This window comes from Moschus berezovskii, chromosome 27 (genome assembly GCF_049115385.1).
Source record: "Moschus berezovskii isolate FMDL1 chromosome 27, NW_MosBer_1.0, whole genome shotgun sequence".
Classification (NCBI taxonomy): domain Eukaryota; kingdom Metazoa; phylum Chordata; class Mammalia; order Artiodactyla; family Moschidae; genus Moschus; species Moschus berezovskii.
Window position 1 is genome coordinate 6,753,116 of NC_142486.1, and position 18,082 is coordinate 6,771,197.

General features: G+C 50.1%; 1 protein-coding gene and 1 pseudogene across 1 annotated transcript; both read right to left on the reverse strand.

Moving 5' to 3' along the window:
* Nucleotides 1-896: 896 nt before the first annotated feature.
* Nucleotides 897-17,827, reverse strand: LOC129545031 (2-acylglycerol O-acyltransferase 3-like). The gene is made up of 7 exons (XM_088833070.1): nt 17,590-17,827; nt 17,276-17,383; nt 16,951-17,021; nt 16,451-16,680; nt 3,876-4,025; nt 2,928-3,130; nt 897-2,837 (listed from the first exon to the last, which is right to left on the reverse strand). Exons 1-7 carry the CDS (start codon nt 17,660-17,662, stop codon nt 2,683-2,685), a joined length of 990 nt encoding a protein of 329 aa, XP_088689196.1. The 5' UTR covers nt 17,663-17,827; the 3' UTR covers nt 897-2,682.
* Nucleotides 9,750-10,938, reverse strand: LOC148773625 (replication termination factor 2 pseudogene; annotated as a pseudogene).
* Nucleotides 17,828-18,082: the final 255 nt, after the last annotated feature.

Below are 18,082 nucleotides of genomic sequence, written 5' to 3' on the forward strand. Positions count from 1 at the left end.
CCATTGTATCAACATACCACCTGTTCTGTATCCATTAATCTGTCAGTAGACATTTAGGTTGGTTCCACATCCTGGCTATTGTAAACAGTACTGCAGTGAATATTGGGGTGCATGTGTCCTTTCTGACCATGTGTTTCCCCTGATAAGGAGAGGGTTTGCAGGGACATATGGTAGCTCTATTTTTATTTATTTATTTTTTTGCTGCTGCAGGTGTTTGGACGGAAACTGAAAATGGCAACAAACTGTAATCCCAGGTAAGAAATCTTTCTAAGCGTTGAGGCTTTTAACCCATTTTTTGGGTCTCTCTAGATGCTACAGGCTAGATCTGCCCTGTGTTTAGTAGTGAGCCAGTAAATACACAGTTGACCCTTGGATAAGACAAGTTTGAATTGCATGGATTCACTTATATGGGGATGTTTTTCAATAGTAAGTACTACAGCGCTGTAGCGGTACTGAAGCTGCTTAAATCTGAAGAGTCTAGGAATGGAGGATACAAGGGGCTGTCTGTAAATTATAGGCAGATGAACACCTGTGTGGTTGAAGGGTCAGCTGTATGTTATAAGTGGAATTGGGTAAGGCGTCCTGGAAGAGGGCCGGCATACTCCTGTTTCCTGCTGAGTTTTCACCCAGTTTTCTTCCTCTGCCTGTTCCCTAGTGAACTTTATTTATTTATTTTTTCTTTTCTTTTATTTATTTATTTATTTTTTTTTACAGTTAAAAGTATTTTTATTAAAAAAGCACAAATGCAAAGAAATGAACAGAGGAAAATTTATGCGTCGAACCTGGACTGGTCACTTATGATAATATACATGCTACAATTCCATTCTCCCCAATCATTCCACCTTCACCCTCTCCCACAGAGTCCCAAAGACTGTTCTAAATGCCTGTGTCTCTTTTGCAGTCTCTTATACAGGGTTCAGGTTACCATTTTTCTAAATTCCATATATATGCGTTAGTATACTGTATTGATGTTCTTCTTTCTGGCTTACTTCACTCTGTATAATTGGCTCCAATTTCATCCACCTCATTAAAACTGATTCAAATGCATTCTTTTTGATGGCTGAGAAATACTCCATTGTGTATATGTACCAAAGCTTTCTTTTTAGATTTTAAAGGAAACTTCATGGTGTTTTCCTTAGTGGCTGGGCCAATTTACATTCCCACCAATAGTCTAGGAGTCCCTTCTTTCCAAAAAAAAAAAAAAATCTCTGAAAAATTCTTGAAAGGACCCAAGAGGGAAAGAAACTGACTTCAAAGATCTGGAGCCCATTGCTGTCGTAGGCCGATGCAGTTAAGAACTTTGCGGGCCATTTTCCCCTCCTCTGCCCCACACTCCTACCCATAGGGAACCAGTCACGGAAGCTGGAGAGGGAGGGAGAGAAAACACTTCCCTCCTTCCCTTTCTATTCTCTTTTCCCCCAACTGCCACTTCTGGCCAAGCACGCACTCTGGATGCAACTAGTTGGCCCTTGCTGGAGATGGGAAATTGCTATCCTCAGATGAAGATACAAGTGTTGATTGAGACACCGCCTAAACATTTCTAGATACCAACATAAAGTGAATGTAGAACTCATCACCTGAGAAATATCAGGTAAGTCACAAGAGTGCCAAGATTTTTTATCCAGAGACAAGGAAGAGTCTTCCCCTGAATAAATTTTGGAAGACAGCAGAGGAGAAACAGACTTGCATTTAGTTATGCAACAAGTTCCAACTTAGTTCCAGCAAGACTTTCTCATTTAAGTCATGGATACAGAAATAGAGCCAATCAGGAGATAGGACTGACACAAGTCAAAGGATGCTGTCACCACATAAAGACCCTCTGACCATCTCCCGTCCATTGGGAAGGTGCCTGTGATGATGGTGGTGGTGATGGGGATGATGGCTCTTATTTTGTCAGTCTCCAGTTTTTAAAATATTAAATGTTGGTAATTTACATAAGGATGGAAAGAGATAGAGAAGCAGGTATGTTCTTAACTGTATCTTTTCTATCCCTGGGGATCATTCCGACCCTCCCTGCTGTCAGGTACACTTGACGCTTGCCAGCGTTTGTTCATGGTATTTCACCATGTACTCTATGAAAGTTGCTCAGTCGTGTCCGACTCTTTGTGATCCCATGGGCTATACAGTCCATGGAATTCTCCAGGTTAGAATACTGGAGTGGATAGCTGTTCCCTTCTCCAGGGGATCTTCCCAATCCAGGGATTGAACCCGGGTCTCCCATATTGCAGGCAGATTCTTTACCAGCTGAGCCACTAGGGAAGTTCATGTACTCTATGGTCTCCCCCTACTTAAATCCTGTCCACTCTGCAAGCTTACCTCTTGGGGGAACTCCCCTCTCCAACTCCATTCTGATGCTCAAGAACTCTTAGCTAAGGAGATGCATTCATTTACAGAGGGAAAAGGGAACCCAGCCAAGGGAAGAGACTCATGCAAGTTCATGTAGCAGAATTTGATCTCTGGGAGAATTCAGGGCCCTGCAGAAAATCTAAGGCAGCAAGTCTGTATTAATTAGGGTGGAGGTGGAACACAAGTGGGCAGGCTCACTCCTAGAGAAAGGTTCTACCAAGCAGTGGTGAGAGAACTGGCTCTTATTGGCACAGAAGCATGGCAGTAGGTGGGGGGCTCAGGCACTGGGATCAGGGGCTAGGGGTGCTGGGAGGGGGGGAGAGGGGGAGGCCAGGCCTAGATGAAGGTGAGGTGAGTAGAAGCCGGGAGGCCGCAGCGCTCCTTGTGCTCCTCAAACAGCTGCTCCAGAGCCTTCACGTACAGCCTGTGATAGAGGTCCACCTGCTCCTCGGTGGGCTGCGGGCACTGGGGCACCGGGATGGGGCGGCCCACTGCAGGGACAGGGGAACACAGGTCAGGGGAGGGGCCTCGGCTGCATGCACAGCTGATAGCGGCCTTCTTCCCCGGACACGGGCACTCACCCACAGTGGTGATGGGCCTGGCCAAGGGCACCAGGCCCCAGGACTTGGCTGAGAAGAGACCACGGCCCCAGAAGATGCAAGGAGAAATGCCCACGAATTTCTTGATGGTGAGCTGGAACAGATGCTGCCAGGAGTCTGGGGCAAAAGCCGTAACTCTGAAGATGTCATTCTCCCCAAAGGAGTACACGGTCACCAGAGAGACACTGGGAAGGGGGGAGACAAGAAAGAAGAGGGCTGGTCACATAAGGGGCTCTAGAAGTGCCCCCTGCATTCTTCCTCCACAGGTTCCCACTTCCCAAGGCCATTTGAAGCACTTTGTAGGCCAAATGATGTTACTACAAGGAAAGATCTGGAAGAAGGGGCTTAAATATTTTTATTTAGTTATTTGGTTCTGCCAGGTCTTCATTGGGGCATGTGGGATCTAGTTCCCTGATCAGGGATCAAACCCAGGTCCCCTGCATTGGGAGTGTGGTGTCTTACCCGCTGGACCACCAGGGAAGTCCGGGACTCATGGTTCTTAAAAAGAACGTGTACTGGGCCAGCCTAGATACATTTTTCTCATACAGTCTCAACTACAACTACAAGGTGGCTGTTAACCCTATTTCAAAAGTAGAGAAGCCTGCAAGGTCTTGCCTATGAGAGGATGTCATAAAGCAATGAACTGTGGGTGTCTAAGACACTAGGTCCAGCGGTTCACACTGTGATCCTGTCTCTCTCTGCCAGGGAGGAAGCCTGGGGAATGGGCACCAGGGCTGAGCACAGAGGAAACATTCAAGGGCTGTCCAGAGCGCCCTCTAGAGGTGGTCCACCGTGTAAGCTGTGAGGACACACAGTCCACCTCCCCGGGTTGCGGGGGGGTGGGGTGGGGTGTAGGCATAAAGTGCGGATCCCCAGACACACTGTGAGTTGGTGACCATTGAAGGCAGCCCTGGCTGGGTCCCCGCTCACCCGTGCCTCAGGGCCAGGCGGACAAAACCTTTACGGTTCTGGAGAGTGAAGCGGTGCTCCCCTGGGATGGCATGCAGGGCCTTGTGGGCTCCCCCAACCATGATGACCACAGCCTGGCCGAGTTGGGGCTGGGACAGAATAAAATCCAGGCTCTGTACGGTTCACGGAACATGCTCCTGTGAACAAGATAGGGTGCAGGAACAGATCTTACCCACTCATTTGCTCCCTAGGTGCTTCTCCCCTTAGCACAGGAAGAGTGAGCACCCCTTTCTTTCCAAACTCCTTCAGTTCAGTTCAGTTCAGTCGCTCAGTTGTGTCCGACTCTTTGCGACCCCATGAACCACAGCACGCCAGGTCTCCCTGTCCATCACCAACTCCCAGAGTTCACTCAAACTCACGTCCATCGAGTCGGTGATGCCATCCAGCCATCTCATTCTCTGTCGTCCCCATCTCCTCCTACCCCCAATCCCTCCCAGCATCAGATTCTTTTCCAGTGAGTCAACTCGTCACATGAGGTGGCCAAAGTACTGCAGTTTCAGCTTTAGCATAAGTCCTTCCAATGAACACCCAGGATTGATCTCCTTTAGAATGGACTGGTTGGATCTCCTTGCAGTCCAAGGGACTCTCAAGAGTCTTCTCCAACACCACAGTTCAAAAGCATCAATTCTTTGGCGATCAGCTTTCTTCACAGTCCAACTCTCACATCCATACATGACCACGGGAAAAACCATAGCCTTGACTAGACGGACCTTGGTTGGCAAAGTGATGTCTCTGCTTTTTAATATGCTATCTAGGCTGGTCCTAACTTTTCTTCCAAGGAGTAAGCGTCTTTTAATTTCATGGCTGCAATCAGCATCCGCAGTGATTTTGGAGCCCCCAAAAATAAAGTCTGACACTGTTTCCACTGTTTTTCCATCTATTTCCCATGAAGTGATGGGACCAGATGCCATGATCTTCGTTTTCTGAATGTTGAGCTTCAAGCCAACCTTTTCACTCTCCTCTTTCACTTTCATCAAGAGGCCTTTGAGTTCCTCTTCACTTTCTGCCATAAGGGTGGTGTCATCTGCATATCTGAGGTTATTGATATTTCTCCCGGCAGTCTTGATTCCAGCTTGTGCTTCTTCCAGTCCAGCGTTCCTCAGCGTTCCTCCAAACTCCTTACCCCCTGTCAATGTGCCCTACAGCGCCTCTCCCAGCAAGGATGCGGGACCCTTGCTCCAAAGTCACTTCCTGACCCTCCATTGTGAGTTCAAGCCAAGTGCCTGCAGTAGGCTGTGAGTGGGGACCACTCTGGCCAGATGGAGTTGCCTCTGTCACTCGGCTCAAGACTTACCATAGGCCATAACATAGTCTCGAGAGACTGGGAGGCAGAAGAGGCTGTTCAATATGGCCGTTGAGAACTGAAGCCCTAGGAACTTCTAGGAGGAGTCAGTGCCCTCTGCAAAGTTACAGAAGTTTCTGACGGCCACGATCCCATGTGGCTGGGTGACAAGCACATAGTTCCTGTCTGAGGGCAGCTCTGCTGTTTCTATCAGCTGTGGGGGGCAGGGGCCAGGGTGAGGGAAATAAGCAGAGAAGACTTACAGGAAAAGACCTCCCTTCTCACTAACAGACCTCACAGTTCAGAATCAAAGATGGGGTAAAGGGCACACGGTTCACTCTTGAAACACCACCACACTCACCGCCCCCGATTGACTGAACGGAAGCAGCCGTCTTAGGGAGAGTGGGGAGGGGGGAGGAGGTGGGGGGAGGAGGGAGGGAGCGGGGAGAGAGCATCCCTTGGAGGGTGTCCTGTTACCTTAACGGGAAAATAATCACTTAGGTGTTTCCAAAGAACGCCTTCCTCCTTGAGCAGAGAGATAAACGGGGGAAGAATTCCTGGAGACACCCTTTATCACCTCTTCTCCCCCGGCCCTTGTTTAAGCGCTCACCTTGGCAGGGTGTGTCCCGGTCCAAGAATAGAGAACAGCGAGCCACCAGAGGGAGGTGAAGAGGAGGAAGAAGCCAAGAAGGGAGAAGAAAGGGCCTGGGTACGAATGAGAAAGGAGAATGATTTAGCTTCTGAAACTGCAATGACTTCTCCACCCTCACCAATGAGATCCTTGCTGGTCCCTCCCTCCTCGGTCCTAGTGGTCCAGGTGAGGGTGGGCTCCAGCCTTTCTCTCCCACCCTCCCCCTTTCCATCTTCCCTACTGGACCCCAGCTTGGTTCCCCTCACCCATGAAGAGGAAACAGAGCATGTATTTGCAGATGCTCAGTACTTCTAGCTGCTGTTTCTGCAGGGTTTTCATGCTGGGGGAGGGCAGCGGGAGTCCTAGGTGCTCCCCTTCTGCCAGCAGGGCTCCTAGACTGGATGCTGGAAGACTTTCTGGTCTCAGTGACCAAGCCCTTGCAGCCTCCAGGGATTGCCTGTGGATGTGGAGACTGTGTTCAGAGCCCAGAGGCCTCCAGCCTCCCCACACTTATCATGAACTTCTCCAGTGGGTTGGTCTGGGCTGGCCACTGCTTGAGGCTGGGAGGCGGGCTGAGGGATGTGCCACCGAAGTCCACCCCCGGGTGCAGTAGAAATCTTGTGGGGTAAGGGTTGCAGAGGAAGCCAGAGAGCCCACTCACTGGGTCCCAGCCCAGACTGCATGATGTCACAGATGTTGGATGAGCGCACCCTAGTGTTTGCAGGTCTGGGAGTGTCTAGGCTACTCGGAGGCGTTACTTGGCATGGGGGTCTCAACCCTAAGGACACACACAGTAATACCACATGTATATTCCCAGGGTGAAATTCAGTCCCCACCCACAGTCCTGCAGGGCCCTGCGGCTGCCTGGGTGATAAGGAGGTGACTGTGGGCAGGGACCCTGTAGCACAGGGTGTGCCTTGGAGCAACTGCACGGGTGGCTCCACAGGGAGCCCGTGCACCATGTCCACGTGTGTTGAGGCAGGCCACCTGGTTCACTGTATGTGGATCGGGGCCTGCAGTGTGGGCAGAAGAGGAATAAGACGGGTGGTCACTGAGACCCCTTCAAGTGAGTCCCTCTCCCTCCTGAGGGATCCAGTGGGACAGAGTTAAGGGCTGGTGAGTTTGCCAAGTGCCAGCCTGGGGGTGGGGCTGGCAGCCAAGTGTTCAGGCCCCAACCTGGGACCTTCACCTCCCAGCCATGTGTGGGCCTTGAGCCTGGGAGGGGGGAGTGGCCTGGGGAGCCTGGGAGCAGAACAGGCAGAGGTTTCAGCTGTGGAAGGGCAGGAGGAGGCTGTGGGGCCTGGAACATTCGTAGGGCCACTCTCAACAGCAGCCCAGCGTTTCCTGCATCTTTCCACCCAGGACTCCAGGAGGTTCAGAAACTGCGGAAGGGCTCATTCTGCCCCAAAGAGAAGATTGGCACTGGGGAGGCTCTGGGGGCACAGGGGGTGCCTGACTCCGGGGCCTTGAGGGTGGAGCTTCTCCCCAGCAGCGCTGCCCTAGAAACCCTGCCTGGCCACCTCCGTGTTCCTCACTGGTGTTTCATTGCCAACTTGACAAATCCCTTCTGATTGAAGATCTGCAAGCTTAGCAGTCTGATCTGGGATCTGGTCATTGACTCCAGCTGGTACTGGGGCCCATCCAAGGCCAGAGGTCTGGGCCAGTGGGGCTCGCCATGTGGGTGTGTACCCTGAATAGCAGGGCTCCCCGTTTTTCCCTGGGCCTGGCCCTGAGGGGTAAAGGACGTGCAGGAGGCTTTAATCCCTAAGGAGTAGCTTAGGCCCCCATGGAGAGACCTCTGGGGGCATGGCTTTATGAAAAATTCTAAGGATTGGGGAGCCCCTCCAAGAGAGTCCACTGGGCTGTGGGCACACGCTCCAAGTGGTCGGGGGCCAGTGTTCACCGTACCCGGGACCTTGTTCAAGCCTGACCAGAGGCAGTGAGCCAGCATTTTTTTCCAGGTTACTGGAAGTCCCCTTTTTTTGTTTTGTTGTTTGGCCATACTTGGCCTTGTGTGATTTTAGTTCCCCAACCAGGGATTGAACCTGGGCCCTAGGTAGTGTGAACTCAGAGTCTTATTCATTGTACCACCTGGGAATTCCTGGATCATCACTTAAAAAAAAAAAGAATTAGACTTCCCTGATGGTCCAGCAGTTAGGAATCCTCCTGGCAAGTCAGGAGGCACGTGTTCGATCCCTGGTCTGGGAAGATTCCACCTGCCATGAGGCAATGAAGCTCATGTGGCACAGCTACTGAGCTGCAGCCACAGATACTAAAACCCGAGAGCTCTAGAGTCTGTGCTTGGCAACACGGAAGCCACGGCAGTGAGAAGCCCACGCACCGCAAGCACAGTGTAGCCCCGACTTGGTGCAACTAGAGTAAGCACTGCACGTAGCCAGGAAGATTCAAGGCAGCCAAAAATACAATATAGAAAAGAATTAAACTTAAAAAGTTATTGCGACTATTTTAAATTATTTATTTATTTATCATTGGCTGTGCTGGGTCTTTGTTGCTGTGCAAGGGCTTTCTCTGGTTGCAGTGAATGGGGGCTACTCTGCCTCGCTGGGCGTGGACTTCTCATTGTGTGCCTTCTCTTGTTTCAGGATACAGCTCTGGGCTCATGGCTGCAGTCGTGGCATCCGGGCTCAGTGGTTGCAGCACCCAGGCTTAGTGGCTGAGGATCTTGGGCCCTACGCATCCCAGGCTTCAGCATTTGTGGCCCTCGGGCTCAGCTGCTTCAAGGCATGTGGGATTCTCTCCAACCACAGATTGAACCTGTGTCCCCTGCACTGGCAAGTGGGTTCCCATCCATTGTACCACCAGGGAAATCTAAATTATTATGATTTTTAACAGTTACTTTCCGTTTATAGTTCTTAAAAATACTGTCAATATTCCCTGCGTTGAACAAACATTGTTGAGCCTCTCTGCCATTCAATAGTTTATGGTGACCTCCACTCCCCACTCCTACATTGCCCCTGTCCTCACTGGAAGGACACTTCTGTTTTTTGTGAAGGTTACTTTTTAAGAAATATTTATTTATTTGGCTGCATCACGTCTTAGTGTTACATGCGATTTTTGTTGCAGAGCAGGTTTAGTTGCTCTGCAGCATGTGAGACCTTACTTCCCTGACCAGGGATCAAACCTGTGTCCCCTGCATTGCAAGGCAGATTCTTAACCACTGGGCCACTGGGCAAGTCCCAAGGTTACTCTCTTTTAGGGAAGTCTTTGACACACACCCATCAGGAGCCTCTGTCACACGTCACATTGTCTCCTGACACAAAGCACTTTCCCTCTGTCATGGTGACTTTCTGATCAAAGTCTCCCACACACTGTGAGCAACAAGAAGAGAACTGGGCTCATCACTGCAGCCGTCATGATGCATGCCCGGCACGTGGAGATGCTCCATGAATGACGGGCAGGTTAGCAGGAGACAGGATAGGCAGATTCTAGTATGGCGCAGGCTGGCACACCTCTCTGTCCCTGCCCCAGGTCTCACTTGCTTGCAGCTTCCTGGTCCAGGGACCTTTTGGCAAGAGATATTTCCTCCTGTCCCTGCTCAACCCACCTGCATCAAAGGGCAAGTGATGACGGTGGTGGGGGCCAAGGGTGAGAGGGACTTTAGAGCCTGGCCAGAGTGATGCTCAGTCCACAAGAAATGGTGACACACCCAGGGAGCCAGCCGCACCCACCGGAAGGAAGGCTCAGTGGATGAAATTGTCATGGGAGTCTGGGTGGGAGGAAGGAAGAAGGACAATCTAGCTGTGGGTGCAAGTGGGGTGTCACAGGCTGGAAATGTCCAAGGACAGTGGTGTTTTTTTTTTCCTTTCTCAAGTTTGGTCTTGGCTTATTTAATTACTTAACCACTTGCAGCAAAACCATGAGAATTTTAGTCAAAATGAGCTGACCACACACCCAGGAGGAATCTGGAGTCTTTAATTATTTTGAGCGTAAATATGTGGCCAAAATGCTCTCGGGGCCATGGGAAGGTCCAAGTGCACAGAGGGTGGAGGTGACCGGGAGAGGGTAACCGACGGGGGGCCGGCAGGGTCACTGAATCCCCACTGTGCCTTCCTACTCGAGTGGCTCCAGCTTTAAGGGGACGAACAAGTGCACAGGGCCCAGTGGAGCCCACACCGTGGGCCTCAGAAGCGGTAGCACGTGTGGGTGACGTGGTGGGCCGACTCCTCCTTGGAGGGCTTGGCAGAGCCGTGGGAGGTGAAGGGACACTTGGAAGCTTCTGACTCTTCGCTGTCAGCGATGGGCCTCTTGGCAGCTTTTCCAGAAGCACTCCCAGGTGCTGCTGCACTTTTGGGAGCTGAGTTGGTCTTCTCTCGAGAGTCAAGATGGGTTTCTTTGGGCTTCCCTGTCTTCATTTTTGATAGTCTGGGGCTTCTTCACTGACACCTGATTTTAAGGCAGACTCTGCCGCCTTGGGTTTCTTTGTTTTCTTCCCCAGCCGGGCTCACAGCCGCATCTCCTTCATCCTGCTCTTCAGCAGCTCTTCCACGCCTTCTTTGGTGCCGTTGAGCCGGATGACCTCGTCCCCTCTTGGAAGGCAGCCTGCACATGTGACAAACTTCTGCTTTGATCTCTTTGAGGGCTCACCCAGAAAACACACAACCACAGCACCAGAGGAAGCAACACCTGTGTTGGCCGTTCATCTTCAAGCCCACGACGGGGCAGATGAAACGTGCCCACTGGAGGTCATCATGCTCGTCACCTTTAGGGTTTCCTTGATTGCCTTCCCAGGCGGGGTTGTCAGAGAGCCTCAGTTCTGTCACATTCTTAATGCTTTTAATGTGAGAAGCTGCCTTCCCAAGAGCCTTTTTGGAAGATTTGGCCAATAAAAACTCAATGATGGCATCTTTGTTGTAAAGTCCGCCAAGTTCACAGGCAACTACTGGTCGTCTTAATATTTCCTGACTTAGAGTATAGTAGTTCCACTGGGCCACTAATTCAGCATCCTTGTTGACCTTCTCAACCTTCTTCGGCCCCTTCACCAGTTTATGCCTCTTAGGGATTGTTCCCCGTTGCAGCCTACCCGCGAGCCAACAGAGTCCAGAGCAATCACCTACAGCAGCAATTTCTGGAGCCCAGCAATTTCTGGTCCTGTTTGGTTTTTAAAAGGACTTCTGCAAGGGAACATTGGGAAGTAAATTCAGGAAGGCAACTGGTGTAAGGCTGGGGAGGACCAGGCTAAAGGGGCCTGTTTTGCTGTCCTCAGGACACCTCCAGGGGTCTCTGCAAGGCTCTGATGGTCTCCTTGGGACTGGAGGCAAGACCAGCTCCAGGAGGTTTTTTTTTTTCAAGGCTGCTTTCCATCCCCCACTTACAGGAAGCTCTCATGGGTTGACCCCTCCGGATTCCATGGAACTAAAGCTTAGATCCAAGAAGCCACAGTAAGCTTCCAATCTGTCTTCCCTCCTAGAATACATGGTCCAGCACTGTCCCTGGACCCCAGTCAGGGCTATGCCTCCCTCATCCTTCCTGCATAGAAGAAGATGCCATCAGGTGAGGAGAGAATCAGGAAGGAGAGATAGTGACTGTGCTGGGGTGGGAGGCTCTCATCTTATCCTGACAAGGGAAGTCCTTCTTTGGGTCCAGCCTTACACAAGCCCTTCTTGTCTCTAGCAGTATTATACATGGGATCCAGGAAAGCTTCCAGGCTCCTGTGTGCAAGCCTAAGTCACTTCAGCCATGTCTGACTCTTTGAGATCCTATGAACTGTAGACTTCCATGGCATTCTCCAGGCAAGAATATTGGAGTGGATTGCCATGCCCTCCTCCAGGGGGTCTTCCCAACCCAGGGATCAAACCTGAGTCTCCTGTGTCTCCTGTACTGCAGGAAGATTCTTTACTGCTGAGCCACCAGGAAAGCACTTCCAGGCTCCTCAGTTTAGTTCAGTTGCTCAGTTGTGTCTGACTTTTTGTGACCCCATGGACTGCAGCACACCAGGCCATCACCAACTCCTGGAGCTTGCTCAAACTCATGTCCATTGAGTCGGTGATGCCATCCAACCATCTCATTCTCTGTCGTCCCCTTCTCCTCCCATCCCCAATCCCTCCCAGCATCAGAGTCTTTTCCAGTGAGTCAACTCTTCGCATGAAGTGGCCAAAGTATTGGAGCTTCAGCTTTAGTATTAGTCCTTCCAATGAACACCCAGGATTGATCTCCTTTAGAATGGACTGGTTGGATCTCCTTGCAGTCCAAGGGACTCTCAAGAGTCTTCTCCAGCACCACAGTTCAAAAGCATCAATTCTTCGGCGATCAGCTTTCTTCACAGTCCAACTCTCACATCCATACATGACCATGGGAAAAACCATAGCCTTGACTAGACAGACCTTTGTTGGCAAAGTAATGTCTCTGGTTTCTAATATGCTGTCTAGGTTGGTCATAGCTTTTTTTCCAAGGAGCAAGTGTCTTTTAATTTCATGGCTGCAATCAGTATCTGCAGTGATTTTGGAGCCCAAAAAAATAAAGTTTCTCACTGTTTCTATTGTTTCCCCATCTCTTTGCCATGAAGTGATAGGACTGGATGCCATGATCTTCATTTTTTGAATGTTGAGTTTTAAGTGAGCTTTTTCACTCTCCTCTTTCACTTTCATCAAGAAGTTCTTTAGTTCTTCTTTGCCATAAGGGTGGTGTCATCTGCATATCTGAGGTTATTGATATTTCTCCTGGTAATCTTGGTTCCAGCTTGTGCTTCATCCAGCCTGGCATTTTGCATAATGTACTCTGCATATTAGTTAAATAAGCAGGGTGACAAAATATAGCCTTGATGTATTCCTTTCCCAGTTTGGAACCAGTTTGTTTTTCCATGTCCGGTTCTAACTGTTGCTTCTTGACTTGCATACAGATTTCTCAGGAGGCCGGTCAGGTGATCTGGTATTCCCATCTCTTTCAGAATTTTCCACAGTTTGTTGTGATCCACACAGTCAAAAGCTTTGGCATAGTCAATAAAGCAGAAGTAGATATTTTCCTGGAACTCTCTTGCTTTTTCAATGATCCAAAAGATGTTGGCAATTTGATCTCTGGTTCCTCTGCCTTTGCCTTTTCTAAATCCAGCTTGAACATCTGGAAGTTCTCAGTTCACATACTGTTGAAGCCTGGCTTGGAGAATTTTGAGCATTACTTTGCTAGGGTGTGAGATAAGTGCAATTGTGCAGTAGTTTAAACATTCTTTGGCATTACCTTTCTTTGGGATTGGAGTTAAACTGACATTTTCCAGTCCTGAGGCCACTGCTGAATTTTCCAAATTTCCTGGCATATTGAGTGCAGCACTTTAACAGCATCGTCTTTTAGGATTTGAAATAGCTCAGCTGGCATTCCTTCACTTCTACTAGCCTTGTTTGTAGTGATACTTCTTAAGACCCACTTGACTTTGGACTCCAGGATGTCTGGCTCTAGGTGAGTGATCACACCATCATGATTATCTGGGTCATTAAGATCTTTTTGTAGAGTTCTTCTGTGCATTCTTGCCACCTTTTCTTAATGTCTTCTGCTTCTATTAGGTCCATACCATTTCTGTCTTTTATCATGCCCATCTTTGCATGAAATGTTCCCTTGGTATCTCTAGTTTTCTTGAAGAGATCTTTAGTCTTTCCCATTCTATTGTTTTCCTCTATTTATTTGCATTTTCACTGAGGAAGGCTTTCTTATTTCTCCTTGCTATTCTTTGGAACTCTGAATTCAGGGTATATCTTTCCTTTTCTCCTTTGCCTTTTGCTTCTCTTCTTTTCTCAGATATTTGTAAGGCCTCCTCAGACAGCCATTTTGCCTTTTTGCATTTCTTTTTCTTGGGGATGATCTTGATCACTGCCTCCTGTACAATGTCATGAACCTCCATCCATAGTTCTTCAGGCACTCCTCCTTTCAGACCTAATCCCTTGAATCTATTTGTCACTTCCACTGTATAATTGTAAGGGATTTGATTTAGGTCATACCTGAATGGTCTAGTGGTTTTCCCTACTTTCTTCAATTTAAGTCTGAATTTTGTTATAAGGAGTTCTTGATCTGAGCCACGGTCAGCTCCCAGTCTTATTTTTGCTGACTGTATAGAGCTTCTCCATCTTTGGCTGCAAAGAATATAATAAATCTGATTTCAGTACTGACCATCTGGTGATGTTCATGTGTAGAGTCTTCTTTTGTGTTGTTGGAAGAGGGTGTTTGCTATGACCAGTGCGTTCTTTTGTCGAAACTCTGTTAGCCTTTCCCTTGTTTCATTTTGTACTCCAAGGCCAAATTTGCCTGTTATTCCATGTATCTCTTGACTTCCTACTTTTGAATTCCAGTCCCCTATGATGAAAAGGACATCTTTTTTTGGGTGTTAGTTCTGGAAGGTCTTGTAGGTCTTCATAGAACCATTCAACTTCAACTTCTTCAGCATTACTGGTTGGGGCATAGACTTGGATTACTGGGATATTGAATGGTTTGCCTCAGAAACTAACAGAGATCATTCTGTCATTTTTGAGATTGCACCCAAGTACTGTGTTTTGGACTCTTTTGTTCTCTACGAGGGCTACTCCATTTCTTCTAAGGGATTCTTGCCCACAGTAGTAGGTATAACAGTCATCTGAGTTAAATTCACCCACTCCAGTCCATTTTAGTTCACTGATTCCTAAAGTGTTCATGTTCACTCTTGCCATCTCCTGTTTGACCACTTCCAATTTGCCTTGATTCATGGACCTAACATTCCAGGTTCCTAAGCAATATTGTTCTTTGCAGCATCAGACTTTACTTCCATGACCAGTCACATCCACAACTGGGTGTTGTTTTCCCTTTGGCTCCATCTCTTCATTCTTTCTGGAGTTATTTCTCCACTGATCTCCAGTAGCATTTTGGGCACTACTGACCTGGGAAGTTCATCTTTCAGTGTCCTATTTTTTTGCCTTTTCCTCCTGTTTATGGGGTTCAAGGCAAGAATGCTTAAGTGGTTTGCCATTCCCTTCTCCAGTGGACCACATTTTGTCAGAACTCTCCACCATGACCCGTCTGTCTTGGGTGGCCCTACACGGCATGGCTCATAGTTTCACTGAGTTAGACAAGGCTGTGGTCCATGTGATCAGATTGGTTAGTTTCCTGTGATTGTGATTTTCACCCTGTCTGCCCTCTGACAGATAAGTCAGAGGAAGCTTCCTGATGGGAGAGACTGACTGTGGGGAAAACTGGGTCTTGTTCTAATGGGCTGGGCCATGCTCAGTGAATCTTTAATCCAATTTTCTGTTGATGGGTGGGGCTGTGTGCCCTCCCTGTTGTTTGACCTGAGACCAGACTATGGTGGAGGTGATGAAGATAATGGCGAACCGCGTCAAAAGGGCCTGTGCATGCACTTCCACAGTCAGCGCCCCTGACCCTGCAGCAGGCCACCGCCGACCCAGGTCTCCACTGGAGACTCCTGGCACTCACAGGCAAGTCTGGGTCAGTTTCCTGTGGGGTCCCTGCTCCTTTCTCCTGGGTCTTGGTGCACACAAGGTTTTGTTTGTGCCCTCCAAGAGCCTGTTTCCCCAGTCCTGTGTAAGTTCTGTAATCAAATTCCACTGGCCTCCAAAGTCAGATTCCTCACGGGTTCTCTGTCCTTTTGCCAGATCCCCAGACTGATAAATCTGTTGTGGGTCCTAGAACTTTCTTAACAGTGTGAGAATTTATTTGGTATAACTGTTCTGCAGTTTGTGGGTTATCTGCTTGGTGGATTTATTGGCAGGGTTAATGGCAACCTCCAAAAGGGCTTAGGCCACATGATGTGTGAGCCAGGTCTGCTGCATCCAGAGTCCCTGCCCCTGTGGCAGGCCACTGCTGACCCATGCCTCTGCAGGAGACATGCTCACTAACAGGCAGGTCTGGCTCAGTCTCTGGGGGTTCTCTGGGTGCAGCTGTCTACAAGGTGTTGTTTGAGCCCTCCAAGCGTCCCTGGCGGGTGTGGGGCTTGATTCTAAAGGCAATTATGGCCCTCCTACCATCTTGCGAGGGCTTCTCCTTTGCCCTTGGATGTGGGGTATCTTTTTTTCATGGGATCCAACATTCTCCTGTCAATGGTTGTTCAGCAGAGAGTTGTAATTTGGGAGTTCTCGTGGGAGAAGATGATTGTACGTCCTTCTGCTTCGCCATCTTGACCACAGCCTGTGTGTAGGGATAGAGTGTGGATCCCCAGAGACAGTGTGAGGTTCTGACCAGTGAAGGCAGCCCTGGCAGGGCACCCACTTATCTGTGCCTCAGTGCCAGGTGGACGAAGCCTTTACAATTCTGGAGAGTGAGGCAGTGCTCCCCTGGGATGACATACAGGGCCTCATTGACCCCCCGACCACCATGGGCACAGCCCTGGCGAGCTGTGGTTGAGACAAAATAAAATCCAGGCTCCGACAGTTCACAGAACATAGTCTCATGGGTATGAAGAGATTCAGGAAGAGTCAGTATCCCCTCATTGGCTCCATAGTCCCTCACCTCTCCCTTTAGCACACTAAGTGTTAGACATCATTCCCTTCTCTCCAAATTCCCTACCCCTGTGCCTCTGTCCACAAGTCCTACAGCGCCTCTCCCAGCACGGATGCAGGACACTTGGGCCAAGCCACCTCCTAAGTGCCTGGGGTGGGTGGTGAGTGGGGCTCACTCTGGTCAGATTAAGGCCACCCACTGTCACTCAGCTCAAACTCTCCATAGGACAGAAAGTAGTCTCGATAGACTGGCATGTACAAGAGGCCATTCAACATGGCCAGTGAGAACCAAAGCCTTGGGAACTGCTGTGAGGAGCCAGTGCCCTCCGTGGCGAAGTTACAGAAGCTTCTGACGGCTATGACCCCGTGCGGGTGGGACACGAGCACGTAGTACCTGTCTGGGGGCAGCTCTACTGTGTCCACCAGCTATGGTCGCAGGGGGCAGGATGAGGGAGAGAAAGCAGAGAAGGCAGGACCCCAGCTGAAAGGGCTTCCCTCCCCACCAAGAGACCTGAGAGTTCAGGGTCTAAGATGGGGTCAAAGGCACGAGGGTCCACTCTGGAGCACCTTCCCACCCCCTGCCCCGTTACCTGAACTTAAGCAGCCAGGGGTGAGAATCCATCACGGGGAGGAGAGAGGAGGTGGGAGGTAAGGGAGCGGGAGGAGCGGAGCATCCCTTGGAGGGTGACCTGTTACCTTAATGGGGAAATAATCGCTCAGGTGTTTCCAAACAGTGCAGTTCTTCAACCACTGGGAACGCCTTCCACCTTGGGCAGAGAGATAAGGGGGGAAGAGTCACTACAGACACCATTTATCACCTCTCACTGCTGGGCCCTTGTTTCTGTTCTTTAGCTGCTGAGTTGTGTCCGACTCTGTGACCCGTGGGCTGCAGCACGCCAGCCTTCCCTGTCCTTCACTGTCTCCCAGAGCTTGCTCAGACTCATGTCCATTGAGTCCGTGATGCCGTCCAACCACCTCGTCCTCTGTCATCCCTCTCCTCCTGCCCTTGTCTGGCACTCACCTTGCTGGGCTGTGTCCCAGTCCAGGAATAACCACACCAAGTAGAGAACAGGCAGATACCAGAGCGAGGTGAGGAGGAGGCAGCAGCTAACCAGGGCAAAGAAAGGGCCTAGGGACGATGAGAAAGGAAACTGTGTTAGACTGTGAAACCGCAGTGACTTCTCCCCTCTCCCCTCACCAGTGAGATCCTTGCCCATCTCCCTGCTAGACTTTGGCACGTCCCTCCCTTTGCCCTGGTCCAGTAAGGGGTGCTCCAGCCTTCCTAGCCTACCTTTCCGTTTCCCACCTTCCCAAGTGGACCCCGGCTCCCCTTACCTAGGAAGACGAAACGGAGTACATATTGGTAGATGCTCAGTACTTCTAACCACTGTTTCTTTAGTCTTTTCATGCTGGGGGTGGGCAGCAGGGCGGTGGAGACTCCCAGGTGCTCCCCTTCAGCCAGCAGGGCTCCCGAACCACAAAAAATGGGATGAAGCCTTTCTGGGCTGAGTGGCCAAGCGCTTGGGGCCTCCCAGGATCGCTTGTAGGGGGCTGTGTGCCTGGGGAGCCTCTCTGATCAGAGCCCCAGAGGTCTCCAGCCTCAGCACACTTATCATGAACTGGTCAGTCTGGGCTGGTCTCTTCATCGTACTGGGAGACAGCCTAAGGGGCGTGCCATGGAGGTCCAGCCCTTGGTGCATTAGAAATCATTGTGAGGAGGGTTGCAGAAGCCAGGACCCACTGCGTCCCAGCACTGACTGTGTGATCTCGCGGGTCCTGGCAGAGTGCGCACTTGTCTTTTCCGGTATGGGAGTGTCTAGGCCACTCG